Source organism: Rattus norvegicus, chromosome 7 (genome assembly GCF_021556685.1).
Source record: "Rattus norvegicus strain SHRSP/BbbUtx chromosome 7, alternate assembly SHRSP_T2T, whole genome shotgun sequence".
Taxonomy (NCBI): Eukaryota; Metazoa; Chordata; class Mammalia; order Rodentia; family Muridae; genus Rattus; species Rattus norvegicus.
In genome coordinates, this window is record NC_141540.1 from 112953678 (window position 1) to 112977113 (window position 23436).

The following is a 23436-nucleotide window of genomic DNA, read 5'->3' on the forward strand; positions in this document are numbered from 1 at the left end:
GTATTCACAGATATATTCTCTGAAGCAAAGCTCAGCCACCTCCCTTGACCACTACCATGAACCTTGACTTCTCCTCTGCTCCCTTTGGTTTTTCCATGCTCATTTTGTGCTGCAGGGTATACTATAATGTGGGAAGCCAGAAAGTGAATGGAATTGTGTGTGTGTGTGTGTGTGTGTGTGTGTGTGTGTGTGTGTGTGTGTGTGAGAGAGAGAGAGAGAGAGAGGGGGGGGGGGAGTGTTCATCTTGATTAGGGCATCCTTTCAGACCAGCAACCATCTAAGCTTGCTTCTTGGCTTAAACCAAGGTATTTCCAACCCCTCTATGATGGTTAATTTCAATTGACAACTTGGTGAAATCTAGAATCACTTGGGCTACTGGCCTTGGATATGCTTGTCTGGGATTATCTTGATTTTGTAAATCGAGGTGGAAAGACAACCCACCTACTGTAGGCAGCACCATTGGATCCTGGACTGTACAAAAGGAGACAGGAAATTCATAGCCAGCATTCATTACCCTCTGCTTCTTGACCTCAAGGCTTTATTGTTGTGACTTTCCACTTTAATAACTAACCTCCTAGAGATGTGAGCCAAAATAAACACCTTCTATTTTAAGTTATACTTTATGGGGGGGCAGATTTATTAGGGTAACAGGAAAAGTAGATAAGATTGCCCTCTGACAAAAAAGTTGACCAAGACAAAATAAAACCCAACTTTGGCATTCTTGCTGAGTCCTTAATTTTGACTTTTCTCAATAGAAAGAGGCAGTTCTGGGAACAACTACTAAATAGTTGAATAATTCCCAAAAGTTCACAGGGATAAAGAAAAGACAATCTTTTATAAGTTAGAAAAATCTTAAATTGCTATACTCAAAGTCAGAGCTAACCCTCAAAAGGAAATTTACATCCCAGTGCCACTCAGCAAGTGTCAGGAGACCCATGAGTGCCCTGGTAAAGGGCACAGCGTTGTATTTGTTAATTTATTGTGGGAGGATGCTCAGCATCTCCCCACCCAGACTTCAGTGTAGCATTTATACTTGGGTCTCATTATCCCCATGCCTCAGTCAGCTGATACATATGGACACGGTCCCACTAATGTATGACCTGTGCTTCACATTGCTGTATTGTGCCTGGAGGAGTGTCCTTCCCTCCCAGGTATCTGACACCCTCCTCCCTGTTCCTTGATGACACTTTGACTTCCCAGACAGAAGCAAGACCTCCAATCCTCCATTCTCTGCTACCCTTCCCTTATTCTCCCCCACTCTCACACTGGCCATGTGGGCAGAGTCAGAACAAAGCAGTTTCTTACTAGGCTGCAAGTACTGTGTGGTCTCTTCCCTTATTGTATCAAGAGGATATCTGAGTGGCCAACACATGACAAGTATTTTTTTTTAATTTGTAAGTTTCTTACACTAAGTAAAGATACCCCAGGAGCACTCTGCTGCTAGAGACTTCTGGGTTTTTCCATTGTCATGATCGCCTGGAACTATCTAGCACTTTATCCACAATGGCAATGCTTGAGATGAACACGGTCTCTGCTGCTCACCACTTGCCAGGAGATGGCACTGTTTCATCTCTAACCAGATCCCAGCTCTGTGATTTGGACACTTTACTGAGTATCCAGCAATATTTCCTCAGGCCAGTCCATCCCTTAAGAGCAAGAGTAAGAAGCAGAATAAGACCTACCCTCCTTACTCTTAATACTTTGAACCCCATTACCGATCAGCATTTCTTACTCAATAAAATTCTGCAAGAAAATGTAGTTAGAACTGTTCTGTAGCATCAGGAAAACAGAATTCAATGGGACACCCTCACATCAACAAACGAACACAAGTATAAGCACTGGAGATAAAAGTAGAAGAGGAACTTGGGAACAAAAGTTTTGGCCAGAGAAGGAGGAGACATGAAAGAGAGTAGTACAGAGTTAACATCAGATCATTAATTAAAGTCACGTATGAGATTGTCTGAGAATAAAAAATTAAAATTAAGGAAGCCTTTTTCCACAGAGTCTGAGACTCTGCTGTAAGGGCTGGAGGTGAACAGTAGGTCTCTTGGGAAATATGTCTGATGAAGTTATTGATAGCTCTGTCCTTCAAATCCCTCACAGAAATCACTGCAGTCACCAGAAGTGACAAATTGTCATAGATGAAGGTGTCCCAAGGGCCAGGGTCACAGTGTTCACTACTATTAAGTGAAGGTTGCCACTGCCCCTTTTCAAGTTTGATAATCTCATCCAGTGGCTGCAGTGGCTCAGAAACTTTGAGAAGGCACCACTCTTTGTATCTACTTGCCACTGTGAATGTGGGTGAGCACTTCCTTTACTGTCCCCTGGATGCTGTGAAGTGGTTGCCCTGGGAACGTCACTGTTGTAACTGTGGATAAAACCACTGTCATACTTTCCAACTCAAGTTTGCCCTGTAGGTCACAGGTGGATTTCAGTCTTGAGTTCCTGGTGAGGAACATCTCAACCCCTGCAAAATCACAGCATGTGTGACTTTTGTTATTAAATCTTTTCTAACTAATACATGGAGTGGAACTTACTGGGCCCTAGCCAGCTACAGGCTAGAGGTTGTTGCCAGGAAAATCAGCTGATGGCTAGGAAGTGGATACTGCTCATATATATATATATATATATATATATATATATATATATATATATATATATATATGGAGAGAGAGAGAGAGAGAGTTGGAGGTAGAATGAATTACCAAAGGTCAGGAACTAATCAATCATGTTTCTTTATTTGCACTTTCATGGTGGGAAATTAGTACTGTCTTTTCTATCAAAAAGTTATAAAAAGAAGTTTTATTTATAATTGTGAAGAAGTGATTTGGCAGAAATTCAAATTCCTCCAGGGCTAGCACTTCTTGGAATCAAAATACATATCCATGTTTTCATGGACTCTTCAGAACTGCATTTTTCGTGCCAGCCCTGTGAACGTGAGGCCAAGCTCTGACTACTCAGGAAGGAAGAGGAGCCCTTCACATTAGGAAAAAAACCAATAGGACCCCACTGTTTGTGCTTGCCTGCCTAATGGGTTGTGGATATGGACCCTTCCTTAGAAATGGAATGTTTTGCTTTGGGGAATAAGTAGGACTGTGTGATGATTTCCTGGGGATCCCAGATATGATTCTAATACATAGAGACCTTCAAAGGCAGGGATTGCAGAACTCCCAGAATAGTGACCCACTTGCCTGAATTTGGCCTAGCTCAACTCAAGGACAAGTAGCTTCACTCTTGGCCTCCTTTTCCAACTTTGACCTATGCATCCTTCATCTAGCTATTCACTCATACCCTTTGTACTAGTCTTATAATAGACTGTGATGTTTAGAAACATGTTTCTGGAACTTTATAAGCCATTAAATAAGATCATCTAACTTCAAATGTAGGATTACAAATCTCTATCTCATAGCTGTTGGTCAAACTAGGGTAGTGCCAGAAACTACTCAAGGAGAGATGTTGCAAAACTGAGCATTTGACCTGTGGGGCCTGATGCTGACTCTAGGGAGACACTGTTAGAAACTACATGGTTGGGCATGAAGTTAGATGTCCTAACTGTGCATCCACTCTCCACATGGCATTATGGATGGAGATAAGAGAACCCCTCATGGATTCAAAGTTCATTCTTCTGCACAAGCTCCAAAAGATGCATCCTCTTTCTACTTCATGATTCCTAGTGACGTGGACAGTGTTGGCTGCATGACCTTTTGACATCTGTAAACTCCACCCAAATACAATGCTTTTGTTGCCATTTCTGAACCTGCTGATGTTTTTGAAACTGTTGCCTGGGAACAAACCATGAACCTTATTGCACATGTTCAAAACATGATTAGTTTTCCTTGTTGCCCATCATTTTCCTAGGTTGACCTCAGACACCCTCTTTGCTTGTGTCACAGAAGCTTCTCAGCCCTTTCTTCAGACAGGTAGATTTGTGGCCAGGTCCATCCCTTATCCCTGCACATTAGTACCTGTGAATTTATTCTCTTTGGGGAAAATTGTGGTTTCAGTGACTGACATGCTGTGCGGTCAGCAAAACCAGCTCGGTCCAGCACTCTTAAGTACTGTTCAGACTCGGGGTTTGCACTGTAATTACCTGTAACTCTGAGCACAGCTGAGAAAGTGTTTCTTCGACAGCAAGAACCTCTGGGAAGGAAGAAAAAGACCACACAATTAAACAGATCCCACTTAAATGCTATACTTACTAAAGGGAATGGTTTGGAATTCATGCTCTAAATGGGAAAGTCAGAAAAAGAGAGACAAAGGCAACTCCAGAGGACTCTCCTTATCAGACTTTGAAGAGAACCAGCCTCATTAGGCACCATGGATTGAATGCAAGAGAAAACCCATAGTAGATTTGTGAGTGGAATTATAAGGTATAATTGACTCCTTACTGTCTCTAGCACTTTATGTGCCCAAATGAGTCTACATTTATTTGTGTTTCCAGATGCATATGCTCATGCATGTACTCGTGCACACACACACACACACACACACACACACACACACACACAGAGAGAGAGAGAGAGAGAGAGAGAGAGAGAGAGAGAGAGAGAGAGAATTTGTATCTCCATCTTGGAGCTGAAAGTCAGAAGCTCAACAGAGAGGAGTGGCAGAATTGAGTAGACTGTAGGCTCCAGGGAAAGTGACACTAATGGGCATCCAGGCTACACATGGTACAGCTATACACCAGCTTGTCAGCCTGAACCAGTGATCTCTGGCTATTTGTGATTTTATGGTCAGAGTTTTGATAGTTTTTGAACTCTCTCCTAGCTTGCCAATGCCAAAGTGAGTCATTTGCATGCAATATTCTGCCTAGAGTAATGTGAACAATCTCTTAGCATCTCTGTGTCCTGCTGACCCTCCATCTGATATAATAGACTTTATTTCCTGTGAACAGAACTATATACTATGTGTCCAGTACAATGGCCAATATATAGAAAATGCTCAATAAAAATATGCTGAAAACATTTCAGGAAATAAACTTTGTTTTTTTTTTGTTTTTTTAAAGTAACAAAAGGTTCTGTTGTTAGATGCTGTTGAATAAAATTTGTTTTCTTTGGGGCAATATAACTGGGCTCTGATTCTGTACTGTCTTTTCTTTTGTTTTTTGTGGAGCTGTAGGCCAAATGTGGGATTTGATGTATGCAAATAAAGTGCTCTCTTAAAAGGGTCATAGCCTGAGTTCTCAGGTTGTCTTTACAACCTGTGTAAGATTGACCTCCAAAAAAAAAATCCAATTCAGAGAGTGGTTGATAATTCCAGGCACTGGCTTAACCAGCTGTCATGGCTGATGAAACTAAACGTCAAGAGGCTTTAAAATCCAAAGCTAGCACCACAACACTTCCTGCTCTGTGGACTAGAGAAAGATAAGGAATCTTAGGGGTAACCGGCTCTCATAGACTCCATAGTCTGATGGTAAAGAGCAACCTGTAACTATAATATTGTCCTGCCACCCACTTATAATGCAATGCATTACCAATGGTACGGTACTTACAGAAGATATCCAGAAGAAGAGAGAATAAGCATTCAGTAAGATTCAGACATTGAAATATGCATTATCCTTGAATCCTGGGCTCTGGGTTGAGCCTCTGGTCCAAAGGACTTTGAGATGAATCTCAGCAAATGGAATGCTTTGAAGGAGGATGGGATTGACCTTCCCTACCCCAGGCAGTCAGTGCAGGATCTCTAGGCTTCTGTCACGGCTACATATTGCTATATGTAGTAATTTGACTTCCATTTTTGACTTCTCTTATTTATTGCTTGACAGGGAACTAGGCTCATTAATCTTCATGATATTTAAGTTTAGAAAAACATCTATTTGTCCCTATAACCAAATTTGGCATGTCATTATAGGTTCTAGGATCCTTTATGGGATAAGAAAAGGAAAAATTAGAAACATACAAGTATAATGGATAAGAATGACTACATGTGTTCATATATGTAAATGTATGATTCCTTTCTGTGGATGAAGTGCTCTTTTGAAAAGCTATTATACATGTTTATTAGTTGCAATTCTATAATCATATTAATTATAAAAGACTTTAAACTTGTAAATTTTTCTAGGAAATAAGAGGTGGTGTGTGTGTGTGTGTGTGTGTGTGTGTGTGTGTGTGTGTATTAAGCAATGGTAGTTGATGGCCTGGAAAGGACTGAAAGACTCAAGAACCTTTACTTGAATGGACAATCACTTTAGATTATAAAGTTGAACTATCACCAATAATGCAAGATTCAGTCTTTACCTATTTCTGTGATAAAATACAGGAGCTCTAGTGGCCCTGGTATGATGCTAGAGCAGTTTGGATTCTGACACAACCTTTTTGCAAAACATAATTGCCTTTTGGTGATACTTTGGCTTTATTTGGGTGTTGATTTTCTAACAAAAGCAGCTGAACATTATTAAATAGGATGCCAAGTATATGTTATGTATTTTAAGAAATATTTATTTGATACATAAATGAATGAGTGGGTGTCTTGAAGTACTCATATATATTCCCGCTCCATTTGTCCTTCCAAAGAGTTTCTCTTAATACAATGAGGTAGATCCCAGAACAGGTTCAATGACCAATCATATTTTCACATGAACTTTGCAAAAGCATACCACCTTTTCTCCTTTTACACTCCAATGAGGAATGTCAGCTCCTGGAAGGAGATTTTTCTGCTACTATCCCCTTACCCAGCTCCATGGTGGGCAGCTCAGGAATGTCTCTCATAATGACCAGGAAGTAGAGTCGGAGGCCCCGATAGGCATGAAGGAGCAGTAGACAGACATCCCGGTGCCACTTATGTGCATGTTGTATGCAGTTCTCTGAAGGAACATAGAAGCTTCCCTGAAAAGACAGAAGGAGAAAATTGACAAAAATGATATCTTGTCCAAAAATCAAAGAGCTCCTTTTTCTCCACTTGACGCTCACAGAAGATTTTGAGCTTCAGGTCTAATTTATAGCAAATAAGAAGACTACAGAAAGAAAGCTGCCCAAGTTGCTTCTTTATCCCTCCACATAGGAAAAACCATGGGCACACCATGCCATTGTTGTATTATGTTCAAGTTAAGATATGAGTAGCTGCAACATTAAAAACAATTGTAGAAAATAATGAATCAGAATCAGATAAAGCTGACAATGCCCACACCAAGAAGGTTGGTCACCAGCAACTTCTGTCCACTTTGAAGTCACTTTCTCTGGTTCCCATAGAATGTACTGTAGAAGAAGTGAGGGGACATAAGAAGTGGAATCTTTTATGTGGGTATGGGGAAGATTAGAAAGACTATTGTGTGAGCAGCAGATTGTGCTACAAAGGGAAGATAAAACTATCATATATAAAATAGGAAGGGAGAACGCAGTGGGGTGCTGAGTGCTTGATGTGCCCAATGTGAACTCATATATGAGCACAGTTTCAAAAGACGGTGCACAGTGAAATCTGTTTGAGGCTATAGGAATAGCAGAAAGACAATGAGGTTTGTGCAACCAAGAGAAAACGCTTAAGTCCGCCATGGACTCGGTGGAGTAAAAGTATAAACAAGACAGTTTTGTTGATGTTAAATAAGATAATGTGTCTCTCTTTCCAACCTAAAAGAGAAAGATATTCCAGAGAAAATTACAAGAGAAATGTCTTCTAAGAGCAGAGAGCAGAGAAAGGAATCATAGGGTAGGTTGGAGAGAATGGAAATGCAGCAGTATGTAGGAGTGGTAGGAACATTTAGTGGTGTTACACACCTGCACACCCATCTACGTCCCCCTTGGTCACATGGGAGCACACACTTGCTCTTCATGGTCCCCTACTGTTGCCTTGAGGAATCTGGAGGAAGATTCAGCTGGGAGGGGGAACACTTCGGTATGTGGGTCTGTGTGTTTGGTGATTACAGCAGTATCCTATCCCATGCAGTCTTTGGTTTTATTTCAACATAATATTTTATTGCTTCTTTGAGAATTTCATTTCATACAAACAAATCACACTCACTTCCCCCATCCTTCTATGCCTTTGCATCTCAACCCTCTCCCCTTGTGAGCTTCTCCCCATCCAAAAGGAAAAGTCCAATGTGTGGCATCTATAGAACCACTGGAGCATGCCCCTTAAATAGAATTGAACCCTTCCCCTCAATTGAGGAAGCCAGCAATTGTGGAACACTGTGTTTCAGCATCTTTATCACAAGTTTTAAGAGTTCTCCTCCTATCTAGGTTGTTACCTTTTTGGGGGAGGGGTGGGAATGCTGTGGTCACAGAAGCCTTCCATGTTCATCTTTCTCAAATGTACATCTTCAGTTGTCAACATCTTTGCCAAAGTAGCTTCCCAGTCCTTTACCATTAGCAGGAGCACTGATTGTGGGCTTCCTCATGCTTTCTGGTGACATTACAGACCACAGACATGGTCCTGACCACAGTAGGATCACAGACCTAGACAAAGTCCTCAGAGATAGCCCAGACCACACAGATATCAACATGGCTTCAGGTGTCAGTGCAAGCCACTCACATCTATAAGGCCTCTGGTGGCAACATGACTCTCCTTTGGACATCAACATGGCTTCAGGCTGCAGCACAGACCAGGGGCATCTGCCTGGCTGTCAGTGGCCATATGGGGCAGGGACATCAACAGAGAGCATGGCTGCAGTGGGAATATGGACCCAGATGTGGCACTTGGTAGTATGCACTAAAGACTCAGGTCTCTGTGGGTTCAAGGCCAGCATGGTCTACTGAGCAAGATCCAGTAAGCCAAGGCTACACAGAAAAACTCTGTTTCTAAAAACCAAACCAAACAAACAAACCAAAAAAGATATTAGCCTTTTATAGTATTACAGATAGAAGTATGTTGTCCTCTGAAAGGCTCTACCCAGCAGCTGACCAGAGAGAAATACCCACGCACAGCCAAACAGAGGATAGAGCTTGGGATTCTTATAGAAGAATAGGAGGAAGGATTGTGGGCCCCTCAGTTGACAGGAACTCCACAGGAAGACTAACATAGTCAACTAACCTGGAGCCTTGGGCCTCTCAGGGTCTGAACCACCAACCAAAGAACATACATGGGCTGGACCTAGACCTCCCTCTCTTATGTTGACCATGTGCAACTTGACCTTCATGTGAATCCTGAACAACTGCAACAGCAGCTATTACAAAAGATGTTGCCTGTCTGTAGGATATGTTCTTCTAGCTGGGCTGCCTTGTCTGGCCTCACAGTTGGGAGAGAAAGCTCGCCTTACAGAGATTTCATGTGCCAGGGTTGGAGAATACTAGGAGGTTCCCACATTCTCAGAGCAGAAGGGGAGGAGGGTGTGGAAAGGATTGTGGGAGGGGGTGACTAGGAGGTGTCAGTGAGCATGATATAAAGTGAATACTAAAAAATAAAATTAAATTAAAAATAAAGAATGAAAGAAGGAAGGAAGAAAGAGGGGGAAGAGAGGGAGAGAGGGAGAGGGAGGGAGGGAGAGAGAGAGAGAGAGAGAGAGAGAGAGAGAGAGAGAGAGAGAGGAGAGAACAAGCACTGGCTTAGTCTGTAGGTGGAGAAGGAAAACATTTAAAGGAAATGTCTCAGTTGTTTGCTGGACAAATTTGAGAACCCTTTCAAATGTATATAGTCTCTGTTCTTGTTGCTAAGACTGCTGAATTGGTCTTGTTCTTACAAGGTTATGGCATACTTAATGGGATCAACACTCTTGAGTCTGAGACACCCTAGGGAAGGAGATGAGATCTTGGGCAAACAAGTTTTCCTTGAAAAGCCATCAATAGTTGGCCACAAAGTCTCTAATACCGGAGGGTTGGCTCAGGATTGAGGTAACACCCGGGCAGTATATCTCATGTCCATTACAAACACCTTCTGTTACAGTAACTACTTCCCAACGCTTTTACTTTCTGAGCTCTATAACCTTGCCTTACATCACTGAACCTCAACCTGTGGGTGGAGAACTTTGGGGGTGGGGCAGGTCAAACAACCCATTCACAGAGATCCAATAGCAGATACTCTATTTATATTACAAGTCATAACAGTAGCAAATTACAGTTATGAAGTAGCAGGGAAACAAATTTATGGCTGGGGAATCACTGCACCATGAAGAACTGTACTAAAGAGTCACAACACTAGGAAGGTTGAGGACGCCTATGTTATGTGATGATGTTGTCTAGTCTCTCCAACTTGAACATAACAGAAATGTCACACAGTGATGACACGGAGCCTTGAGAGTAGCTTAGAGGTGTGTTGCAGTGTGGAGTAAGAAAAGGTAGATGAAATCGGAAATTAAGGAGATGGCATAATGAAATCATTCCAAGAATAAGAAGATTTTTAAAGTAATTTGAATTGTCAAAGGTTTGCAACAAGGGCTTAAAATGCTTGGACTGACGTTTTTCAAAAAGTTAAAAATACCATGTGGACAATGCAGTGTCTAAATCAATAATGGAAATGAGCTAAAGAAGATGGAATTGAGTAAACTGGCTCAGGATGGGTGGTCCCTTCCAACGTGTCTGTATTCAACCATTACATCATACCTGTTTTTCTCCAGTAAGCCTATCTCCTCACTGTACTGATTTAACTCTGGCATTACTTGTGAGAAGTAATTCCTCTTGGAAAGAACTTAAAGAAAGCTAAGTAGATTGCCATTAACACTGAACAGAAAAATTAAAAGTGTTCTAGTCATTGTTTGCCAAGTATAAATGCTGTATGCACATAATTATGCTTCTTATGTGGTAATAGAATATCAGTATAATAAAACGACTTGTTAAAGAACAATAAAAAAATTGGAATCAAGAGACTTACCATAAAATTTAGACCAGTAGAATATGTCCATTTGCCTAACTATCAGAATCACTCATTTGTTTCTCTCTCTTAAGATAAAATAAAGACTAGAAGAGCTTGTATGTAGCAGGAATTATGCCAGACTTCCCAGACCCATAGAGCAGTAGAAAATCCTATTTGACAAACCTAAAGACAGCTCTATTATATTTATCTCATTTGATTTCCTACAAGCACTTCAGAAAGCAGGCACTCCCATTTCTCATTTTAAAGTTGAATACAAATATAGAAAGAAGGAAAATAAAATTTAGTATCAACAAACAATGTGAAATTCTCCAGTGTTCAGTAAAATTATTGTAGATCTTTCCAGGAAACACATATGTAGAGGTATGCACACTTACTACATGAATATATGTTTTACAACATGTAGAGACATAACCATACAGTGGAGAATGATCTTAAATATTTCTGAGTTTTCGTTTATAACAATGTGCCTTGGAGATACTTTGCATCAGACCAAGACTAAGTCACAAGATCACCTATTTTCATGGTGATAAGACTGGATCAAAACTGCTCAAAGATTTAAAGTCACTCTGCTTTCTAGTGGCAGAAATGGCTCTTTGAGTCATAGTTGAGGCAAGTGCTCTCTGCAAAGGCACGGGGTAGGAGGTGGAGAGAGAGAGAGAGAGAGAGAGAGAGAGAGAGAGAGAGAGAGAGAGAGAGCAAGCTTTCAGAGAACAGATGCTCAACAGAGGTCTGCTTGTTTTGACAGAGGCATTAACAATAAGTCCGGCAATGTCTCCATTTACTGTGACTAAGCATCAATAAAAGCCAAACGAGGATTATAAAGGCATCAAATCCAGTAGTGGCGATGCTTCTGCCAGTCCTGAAAACCTGTTTTTGTCCTTCCTCCTTCTCAAAATTCCATCCTCTTCCTGACATGGCCTTCTTTTGGAAAGTAACCCAGAAAGTACTGAGGAAGGTAAAGAATCCTTGACATTTGTTAAAATTGACTTCTATTTTACACTTTTAATTCTTGATAGTGTCAATACTTAAATGGAATAAGCGATTATCATACTTATATACCCACCCTGATTCTTTCTCATATTTCCTCACCCCCACAGTTAATCTTCCTCCTACCCTCAAGTCCTCTCCCCGCTCTCTCTCTCTCTCTCTCTCTCTCTCTCTCTCTCTCTCTCTCTCTCTCTCTCTCTCTCCTCTTTCCCTTTCCTTCCCTCCCTCCTTCTCTCACTTCTTCCCTCCATTTCCCTCTGTCCCTCCCTCTCTGTCTAGTGTTTGTGGTTTTTTGTTTTGTTTTGCTTTGGTTGTTGTTACAAACCTCACACAGATAGTCACAAGTACAAAAGAGACTTTATGACCAGAAATATGACATCTGTGGTGCATGCCATTTCAGAAGATGGAGCAGAAGGGACTTTGGGAACTGAAGGATAGAGAAGAGTGCAGCAGTAGCTGTTTTCTAGATATGACATGGCAATTGTAATGAAACTTGAATTTTAAAAATAGGCCTTGATGTCATTACAGTGTTTTAAGGAAGACATAAACATTTTTGGTGAATATATATAAGGCTGATTCATTATCATTACAGAGATGGGTAAGGAGATTAAATGCTATCCTAAGCTGCTATCCTTAAAAGTGGCTGGAGAGCATAATTTAACAATAAATGCCATTGTCCCTAACTTACATAAGAGTGTAACTTTTTGAAATTAGTCAATATAGCATAGAAAATCACATTAGCCAACACCGAAAGCCCATAGATCCCATGTGTATGGTCAAAAGCCAATAGTTTTGCATCAGAACTGTATGAAATACTGAGGAAGTATAAGAAAAAGGCACTTAGAAGCCAAGTTTTCCATTAGGAATGAAATCTTTAATAATGAAAAAGGAATCAAACAGGACATTGATATTGTCTGTGAGAACATGAACTCATAGATGGTGATGTCCTCTGGATTGGGCTCAGTCCAAAACTAGACACATAACAAGAGACAGCTGTCTCTTCCTTACTGTGGATAAACTAACTACTGTGTGAGTAGGAAATATTCATACAGGGGGATAGAAGTGAATTGGATTCCTTGGTCAAGTCAACGAAGAAGACAGTTATGTTGTCTGAATTTTCAGTTCAATTCAGTGCCACTGTCACATTGGACAGAGTACTGCATCTCAGTATTTGCAGGCACTTCGTTTACGAAAAGGGGTCACACACTAGACAGGCACCACAGGATTGCTACTAGAGAGCAAGGGAGGCTGTTCAGGTAACATGTTGAAACAGTGCCTGTTGAAATGGTACTTGCACATAATCAGAGCCACAGTCACCGATGGACTCATGAACATGGCTGCCTATAGTGAAGCGTAACAATTAACCCACTAGAAACTGAATAACTATAGCCTATTCAACAGTTGCGGCCATATGCTATAGTTTAAACATAGATCCTGGATGTAAATAGATCTCTCCTCCTGAATTAGCCCCTCATTAACCACGTAGAGTTTTCCCATTAGTATCAGAGAGGTCATTTCCTGATGTAGGAAGTAGGAATTGCAACAGGATGTGGCAAATAGTTAACTGATCTAATGTTAGTTAAGTTGTAGTTTGCATGACATTCATTAATTGCCAGAATATACAAAAGTCAAACAATTTTGTGTGCTCTGGATCCCACCTCTATGTGTATACATACCTCTCAAATATACACTCCTCCATCTAAGTATAGGACTGGGATCCAGATCTTTGATTGGGTACCTTGCCAGGTTCACAGAGACATCTGAAATGAGTTGATTATGTCTTCCTTACATTCTTTCCCCCTGGCCTTTGCTATTGGATCCCACTTTACCCAACACTCAGGGAAGCCAGAAAGTTCTAGGATTCAAGTGTCTTTATGACTTCAAAATCTGCTACCCTGGGATTTTTCCATATGGCATTCCCAGTTCTCTGCTCTAGTTTCATTTGTCTCAACCAAATTGCTAAAAGAAGGTCTCATAGAAGGGCTCATTGCTCTGTGATTCCCATTGTCTGCAGCCATAGACTACACACTAGTTTCCTGCATCCCACATTTATAAGTCAAACTACAAATTCTCTGGTGTGGTATTCAAGGTAACCTGCATGGCAAGCCATCTGGTCTGTAGTCCCTCATATATAGACACCTTGGTTGACTAAACCACCTTAACCTCCTTGTACATTGCCTTGACATCTCCACGGTAAAAACACTGTGCTAGTTGTCTCTGAACAGGAATCATCCAACCCATTGGTAGCCATTGGATACATAGAATAGCCAAATGAAAGTGATAACACAGCATCCTCTATGGGGCACTGGAGCTCAGGATAACCATGGAGCGGTTTAGCACACACCTATGGCTTTGTTCCAACCTATTCCAACCATGTCTTTCTTCAGAATTGTGGGACTTTATGAATTCAGAGATGTGAACTAGAATTTCCCACTGCAAAGAAAATACTATGGATACTTGGCTTAATATGAGTTGCCTGAATACTTTGATAAATTACCCTTTAGTAGTGTTTTATATAGAGCTTATATTAAATACTAGTAATTTCTGAAATAAGCATTTCCACAAAATAAGGTCTTCTGTCTAGATACATCAACATATTTGCTGCTATAATTATGTGAAAACAGATACATGGGATGATATTAATGTTCTAGGTATTGATTTAAAACAGATATGTGTGTTCAATCAGACTTCAGTCTAGAATGTTGTGATGCTTGACCTTAATTGTCAAATTGAGAACACCTAGGAGATTAAGAGAGCATGCTGCTGAGTATTCTTTTAGGACATAAGGCTATGTCCCAAGGTGTTTCAATCAGGAGTGCCTTGACCTAATCAGTGGTCCACTCATTGATGGATTCAATAATTGACGAACCATTGAGAAGGGGTAAAGTTGTGGAAGCTGGGGCCTGGATAGAAGTAGTAGTACTGGAGGCATGTGGTGAAGCCCTATCTAACTCTGGCCCTTTTCTAACTCTCTGTTTCCTGCTGCTGTGAACTGAGCAGCTGTGATCTCCCATGCTCTTTCACTCTGAAGTTCTGTCTACTATATCCCAGGATAGAAAAGGACTCAGGTAACAACAGACACCTCTGAAACCATGAGCCAAAATAAGTCCTTCATTCTGTACTTAATCTCGGGTTTTGTCATCAAAAGTTAAGTGTGGTTAGCACAAACGCTATGACTAGTTGCTTCATGACCTTTCCTCATGCAACTGTAGTTTGGGCGGTAAGACTTTTAAGGCCCATGCTCCCTTTCTGTCAGTGACTTTTATATTGTTATCCCATCTGGACTGAAAAAAACACCATCAATGATGTATATAAAACATTACTAGTTATTTGTTGTTGGGCCTTTATCAAATGTCCTGTATTATTTAATAGCATTATGCAAAATAATGGTTTCAATTTTCATGGTAATGTGAACAGAGAGCTATACTGGAAAGCATGTTGCTGATAAGACTATCCAGCATGGGCCAACATGGCTAATTCTGAACATTATGTGGTTAGGAGTCAGCATTAAATGGCCTACATTAGATGTGTGAGAACCCTCAAAGTAAACAGTGATGTAATCCATTTTTGGAGTAATTTCACATATGACCTTGAGCTTAGAGTTGAGAGTTTTTGCTTTCACCAGCCAACCTGTCTTTGTGTGTGTGTGTGTGTGTGTGTGTGTGTGTGTGTGTGTGTGTGTGTATGTGTGTGTGTGTAAAGTTTTTGTGTCTACTTCTATGAGGCTGCATGCTGGTCTCACCTTTATTCAGTCTGTGCACCAGCCTGTGCCTGGGTGCCCACATATGGCTGCCTGATATGTGGTTTATGTCATGGCTTTTGCCTGGAGTGAATAAAGTGATTCTCATCTCTTAGCCTCCCTCTTTGTCTTGAACTGGAGCTTGGGCCTAACATTTAACAATGCAATAAAATTAAGTCTGGTTATTTATACCGCACTTGTAGGGTGGGAAATAACTTCGAAGTAATTCTTGCAGCTCTCAGGCCAGGCACCTGGCAAGTCAAAAACATAGGACTGAGCCAGCTCTGAACACTTTGGGTTTTGACTCTGAGCCGTCTATGGCAGTGGTTTGCCCAATTTCAACAGTCACATGTGTTCATACAGGCACAAGAAGCTGTTTGACTGGCTTTCTTACCAGGTCGGGGCTCAGGTTTAAAGAGGAAACCTATTCCACCAGTGGCAAAAGAATAAAGTTCCCTCTTGCTACCTTGGTCTTTGTTACTAACCAGCTGTAGTTTGGGCAAACCACTCTCCCTTTCAGATTCCAATGGCCCTCTCTGCCAGACACACATGGCTGAGGAATCTCTAATTATTACTGTTAATTGATTCTCCCAGAATCACCTGGGAGAAGGGCCTCTGGGCATGTCTGTGTGGGCATTGATCACATTAACAGATGGGAAATATTCATGTGAAATATGAGCAAGGCCATAACCGTGTGCAGCATCCTGGATTGTATAAAAGGAAGAAAGTGAGCTGTATGTACTAGAGTACATTCATTGTTCTCTGCAGACTGACTAGATCTGATTCAACAGCTGCTTCAAGCTTCCATGGCTTCCCCAACATGATAGACTGTGCGATGAACTGTGAGTTAAAATACACCATTCCTCTCAAGTTGTTTTTTTTAATCAGCAAAAGAAACAGAATTAAGACATCTCACTTAGTACTTCCTCAGTCTGATGACTGATTATCGTCACTAGGCATGATTGACTAGCCATGACTTAACCCCCAAATTAAGATATATTTCTGCTGACTTTCTACGTCTACTGAGATCTTTCTTTTCATGAGTCATCTTATGAATGACTGCTAAGCAGTCACCTTGGATGAAGACGGCTCTGGCCAAAGCAGTAGCAAATCTGGTTCTGTGTCTTTTTTCTTTTATATATGGATTATACATTTTTACAACCTGTGTTTATGGGTGGTTGATTGAAGCAGACTTTAAACAAATGAGTTCTCGGTGGACCATGAGTGATGTCTTCAGCTTTCTACTGGTTCTTATGTACTTATGGCCTACAACCCTGTTTGAGGGAAGTTAGCACCAAGGGAAGAAACTAGAGGAGGAAACATCATGTGAGTGGGAACACCAGTTCTCCATTCTTAATACGTTTCCAACAAAGAAATAGCGTCAGCATAATAATCCTAGCCTCTTTCTTCTATTTATTAAACAAATGATGACTATTGAAAAAGAAAGAGGGTAATGCTCCATCCTTTAGGTAAAAGCATTCTTTAATGGAGACCATAGTGCCCACTACCAAGGCATCTCTGTAGTAAGATATAGGATTTAATATCTATGTGTTCTTTTAACCAAGGGTATTAGCAAAAACTCTCTCGTTTTCTCCTTTGTGACTCTGGTTTTCCATGGGTATTGCTGCTTCTCTTTTCAATGCTTAAGAAAAATGTAATTATGCAGTATATTTACAGAAGTAAAAAAAAAGGTCTAGAGACACTGAATAAAAGACCTCCAGTTTCATAATTTCTAAGACATACATCTGGACTTTCAAACCATAGCCTAGCTTAAAGCCAAGTTTTTCCACAAGGTAGTGTTCTATGCTCACTAGAAATTACAGTTCTGAAGTTGACTGCTAGCTTCTGAATTGAGAAGCAAGACAGTGTGACCAGAGATAATTAAAGTAGCAGCAGCACAAAGAACTATCCACCAGAACAGCAGGATTAGTTATTCACCATATGAAAGGCCCAACAAAGGCCATTCCAAGTCCTAGAGGCTCCTTCCAGTATCATAATCCCAGATAGCTCTACAGAACAGAGGGCCATCCCTAAAGACACCGTGGCCATTCTGTGTCTTCTCACTGGCCCAAGGGTCAGTCCAGTGACATAATGAGTCAACATTTTCCACTTTTGAGATTTTATATGCCCTATCCAAGGAAACAATTGTCATCTGCAATTGCTGTCTACTGAGGAGCTCTGTGGCCTATTGTATGAATTTCTCTTCTTGACACCCTTGGTGGACTTTCGACATGTGACCCATTCTTCAGGGAATCTGAAAAAAAGATCAGAGCTGACCAGCATTGACAGCATAGTGTTTACTCTGAAGCCACACAGACGTATACTCAGGTTGATTCTTATGTCTCCTGAGTTGAGACACATAGAATATTGAGTTTATCTTACTGTGGGACAGGAAAACAGAAGGGATTGTCTATCTCCAAAGTGGTTTCCAGAGTGTAACTCTTATGTGAATGTGACAGAACCCACATTTCTCCTTTTGTTTTATGCTGTGGACTAAGACACAGGAGAAGAAAGGAGAAATTGAAACCATGTTTCCATGGTCTTGTAAATGCTTCTGCCTTCTACCTAGTTATCTTCATTGTTGAAGACAGAACCCTCATCAGACAGAATCTAATACAAAGAACTGCAAATGATTATATATATATATATATATATGTATATATATATATGTATATATATATATGTATATATATACAGAACTATCAGGAATGACCCTGAGGACAGTAAATGCCTTGATTAAGGAGACTGATATTACAACATTGCAGTGTAGAAAATAATTAACAATATGACTGAAAGAACCGAATCTACCTATCAAAACATTTAAAGCTTCCTCTCTTTGATTCTCTAGTATTTTTTTCATGTGTTCATTAGAAGCAGTTCCACAAACTGCACACCATTCAGCTTTTTATTAACTGTTGGAAAGGGGATTCTTAATATTCAATCTAAGTGAGATTGACTACAACTCGAACAAGTAATTTACTTGTCAGATCATCGTAAGACCACAAACATCATTTTGATGAATGTCTTTTTATTTACACACTTGTTTGAAAGAAGGTTCTGATTTTAAGGGAAAATATTATAACTCTCTGATTAAATCTGAAATATATATAATCAAATAGTCACCAAAAAGGACGTGTAAAAGATCCAAGAACTGAATGTTCAGGGCGATGAGCCAGGCCTCCACCTAGATTAACATGAACACTGTGAAAATTCGTAAAATTGAAATCAAGGGCAAGAGAAGTGATTCCTTCCAGATAAATTCTTTGTGTGGAAATGCTGAGTCTATGAATCACATGGCATCTATATGTAAGACCATTGAAACATTGCACAACCTGTCAGATGCCTCATATGTACATGTTAAACCTAACACACTATGACCAAAATGAATTGGATAATAATAATGATGACTGCCACAATTCATTGTATTCTGTTAATTAAGATCTTTAAAATAATCTCAGTAGCACACAGTCTCATATTCACTCATAGCAAGATTATACCTATAAGTTAGAGGAGGCAGGCACAAGGTGGAACAGGAGAGGATGACATTTGTCAAACCTGTCATTTTCAATTTGTCCAATTCTTCTTATCCTCCCCCCCTTGTCTAACCCTTCCTCCACTCCTGCACTGATAGCCCTCCTTCTTTCTCCCTCTTCCTTATTATCTCTCTATTCCTCATCCTCTTCTCCCTTTCTCCTTTTCCCCTCCTCCCCTCTCATCTTTCTCTTCTTCCTTCTAGTGCATCTCATTATTTACAATGACTTGCAGCGTCAACCTTATTTGATGTCTTTTATTGCTTTAGGTATTAGCTCTCGCATCCAACAGAAAAAGCTGAGAATTGGATTTTAGCTTCCTGATAATCAGAAGTGGAAGAATTTCACCTCCCTTACAAATTTCCATTTATGAATTTAAAGCAAAGAAAGATCAGCTTAAGGAAAAGAGGAAGACAATACATAGATACACTGGATGCCTATAAATCATGGAAGTCCAATTAATTAGCTATCTTAGTAGCAGGGAAGAGGCTACTGGGAGGCGGGGGAAAAGGAGGAGGAGAGGAGGAGCAGCAAGTAGATAGTAGATATCTCACTATCTACTGTAGATAGGAGGGATGGATAGACACCCTGTACCTTCTGCGACCCCCCAGATCAGAGGTTTAGGTCTCATTCTGTCTTAAAGTGACCTTCGTGTACACTACAGTGGCTTTGATTGGAGGTCTTTCTACCACAGAACAAAAATCTAAATCTGGACATCTTCGCTGTTATGGTCTTCCTTGCTATGACCTTACTTTCCCCCTGAATAAGCACACTCTATTTTGTAATCAGTGTCTTTTCCTTACTGGGCACCAATACTCTGAACTTTTGCCCCATCTATCAGACTTCAGGTGCCACAGTGTTTCTCCATAGAGACAGACCTCAGTACATGTGAGTTTATCTCTTCCAGAATGGCTCTGCTGCTTCCCTCCCTCAAATGCTGCACTCAGTAATAACTTCATTTAGGGCATGAGTCATTCTAGCTAAAGCAGTCATATTTCAGAATTAAATAGAATATATATGTCTCATCTGTGTCTGTGTAAGAATAATTTATCCAATATCGTTTCTGTTAAGGTACTAAGGGGAAAAAGAAATGGAAAAATTATTTTTCCATGATTTCTGCATGCCAGTCCATTTAGTCTATCTAGGCAGCACATAAATTTCAGCACAGTTTGGTAAACTCTGTAACAATGTGACATACAAAATCTATGGTAGCTCAGATAGATGCACTTATGCCATGCTGGTGACGTCAAGAAAAGTGTTTAGAAGAAATAGGTCAGTACAGACAAGACTAGGAAAATTGTAATAACATGGGCAAGTACAATGACTTATGATGGCAACAGAAGCCACTGTGAGAATGAAAGACTACTCCAGTGTTGGGGTAGGATGAAGCATGGCTTGGATTCATTCAAGATGAATCGACGTTTACCTTAGGAGGTATAAGATAGTATAGAAGTCTCCCTTGTTTGGTCAGATGAAAAACACAAGAGTTTTCACCTCAAGTTAGCCAGGGTGGGAATGGAGTGGAGTGCAAGTTCAGAGGCAGAAGCAAAGAGGTAAGCTGAGAAACTGCTGGCTTCGCCAATAAGTAGTAATTAGGATGGAGCCCAGGCAGTGGGGGAGGGAAAGGATGAGGTGGGAAAACAAATATGTGTGTGTTAGTAGGAATCAGTCCCTCAGAGGTGAGAGAAAATGGATTGGGGATGGTTCCGAGGTTTCTGGTGAAGAAGTTAATAAACCTAGGGAAAAATTTAGGACCCAAGATTTCCCCAGATATATAGATCTCTAGTCTAGCAGCCCCCCATCCAAATCCACATATAATAGGTTTTACTCAGTGATGTTTTTCCTATGTGTAAAATAGAAAAAATACTAATAGCTTCCCTGCAGAGTGCTACAGCAAGAAAAATCAGAATATGTCTAAATATGCTTAATGTGGGAGGTCCGAAAACAGTTAAGATTTGATTCTATGTTTTAGCTAATCCTATTCTTTAGTATAGAGGACAATTGTTAGCAACTTATCCCAGTGTTGTTTTCAGGCTCTCAATGTGTGAAGGGAAGGCTATGGCAGTTAAATAAAGCAAGAGGATGCAAACACTTTGGGACCAAGAGCATGCTATGGAACCCAATTCATATGTCATCCTTACTGGAAGCATCAAGGTTAATTTGCAGAAAGTTCAACTGATGCCCTTTGGTAAGTTACCTGGACTCCTTACTTTCTCACCTAGCCTTGTTTCTAAGAACGACTCAGGTACTAAAAGCCATGCTGAGAGAAGTCTAGAGCAATTGCCCAGAGCCCCAAAATACTTTTCATAGCCTGAAACAAACATTGATTTGTGTGAAAGTTCTCTTGGGAATGAAAATGAGCTCAATGTGGAAGATGATTCTCTGATCTATTCTGATAGGCAAATCAAGAATACAGGGCTAATTCTTATCAGTGAGTAGTAAAGCCACTCTCTAGTGATAAATTCTGGAGCAGACTGTGAAAATGAATGGCACAGTTGCCATACTCCAGTGTCTGCACTTAGAATGATCTAAATATATAGATCCAAGAGGGCCATTCTTCATGCCTATTCTAGAAATAGGTGCTGAGTGGACAATGGTCCATGAGGTACTTGGTAAAAATTAAACTAGATGACTTGGAGGGGTGATTTATGAGGAAAATAACTATACATAGATGGTCAAAAATCATAGTAAAGCATTTTTGTATGCTAATTATGGTGGTTTGCATAAGAATACCCATATATGCTCCTATATTTTTGAATGCCTAATGATCAGGGAGTGGTAGTATTTGAGAATGATCATAAGGTGTGGCCTTGTTGGGAGAAGTGTATTACTGGGAGGTCAGCTTTGATATTTTTTTCAAAAGCCCATCCTAGGCTCAGTTTCTTTCTCCCTCTCTGTTTGCAGTCCAGGATATAACTCACTACCATTCCATCACCATGCTTGCTAACATGCTCCCTGCAATGAAGATAATGAACTGACCCTCTGAAACAGTAAACAAATCCTCAATTAAATTCTTTTACAGGATTTGACTTGGTCAAGATGACTCTTTACGGTAATAGAAGAGTGTCCTAAGACACTAAAAATTAATAATAAAAATAAAAATAAATTTTAAAATTCAGTAAATTAAAGTCTCCTGGAAAGTAGAAGACTATATACATGGGGAACCACAAAGTTATTGGGGTATGAATATAATAAATGTACTCTATATAAATATATAAAAATGTCATAATATATTTCTATATAAATAATATCCATCAATAAAAACATAATTGCCATGAGGTAAATAAAATATGGCTACAACCAAAATCTTTATATAAAGATATGGGTAACAAGATTTATAGTCATAGGAGGACAGGAGAAATTTAAATAAGAGCTGAAATATCTCATGAATTTAGGGCTAGGAACTTTTATAGAACCAATGTCATTTGAATACATGGTATTTATTGAATGATAAATACATGTTCAAGTAGACTGTGAAGAGTAGAGTGAGAGAGACCTTTAGTTTGCATTAAAGTAAACAGCTTTTGCAAGGAGATGATCTCTGTACTAGGTAAAAAAGGAAAGGGATGCAGACAATGCCTCTGTGGACAAACAGTATGTATCCTGAATCCCAGAGTCTCACCAAGAAGGAAAAGAAATACTCAGAAGAAGGAATTATTTCATGGGTTACATAGCAAACCCAGGGACTGCTAACACTCGTGTTGAGCTCATGGCAACTGGGAACATGGCTGTTTTTGGTCTAAGATTAAAAAAAGAGCAGGTGATGCTGTAGATGTTCAGAAGTGGGAATGAGCCTTCCAAATTCTGATTCTTCTACAGGGACTTAGACATGGTAGTCTTCACAATATTTCAATCACATAAACTATCTTTTCAGAAGAGAGTTACAGTCCTAATTATATCATCAAGGGTAAAGCTAAGGCATATGCGTCATAACTTTATAGTTTCCTAAGGCTCTTGGGCTGTGATATCTGCAAATGCAATTTTCTGATGCCTGTACTACTAGAACCTAATCACAACTACAAAGTTTTAACCATGCAGAAAATGTCCCTTTCTTTATAAAGCATGAAAACAAGGGAAATACAGTGGGGAACAAAAAGATGGATGATGCTGTCCAACATCCATGAGAGAAACTCACGGTGCTTGGGAGTTCCCTCATGGTAGCCTTTTAAATGTAAGTAATTCAAATCCTATACCAAATACTACTGCTCCATTTCAAATCATGAGACTGGTAATGAAGGCACATTTAACCTTTATATTAAGCATAATCATATTTTAATAGAGGAATATTTAGTGTTCGTGGTGATATAATAACTTAATTACTTCCAAAAACATGAGAAAAGAGACTTTGGGGGAAAATAAAACTGAATCCATTTAAGTGTATTTCTTGAGTTAATATCATTTGTGCACATGAAAAAGAGGAGTAGTATGTTTTTATTTCAAGTG

At 40.0% G+C, this 23436-nt stretch overlaps 1 protein-coding gene across 2 annotated transcripts in view; it reads right to left on the minus strand.

Annotated features, from left to right (window-relative positions):
* Fam135b (family with sequence similarity 135, member B) overlaps positions 1-23436 on the minus strand; it is a 270508-nt gene that overhangs the window by 52410 nt on the left and 194662 nt on the right. For both annotated transcript variants that reach the window (NM_001427631.1, XM_087557413.1), the window contains 2 exon segments: positions 4091-4140; positions 6671-6824. In NM_001427631.1, coding sequence (NP_001414560.1) covers positions 4091-4140; positions 6671-6824 — 204 coding nt within the window.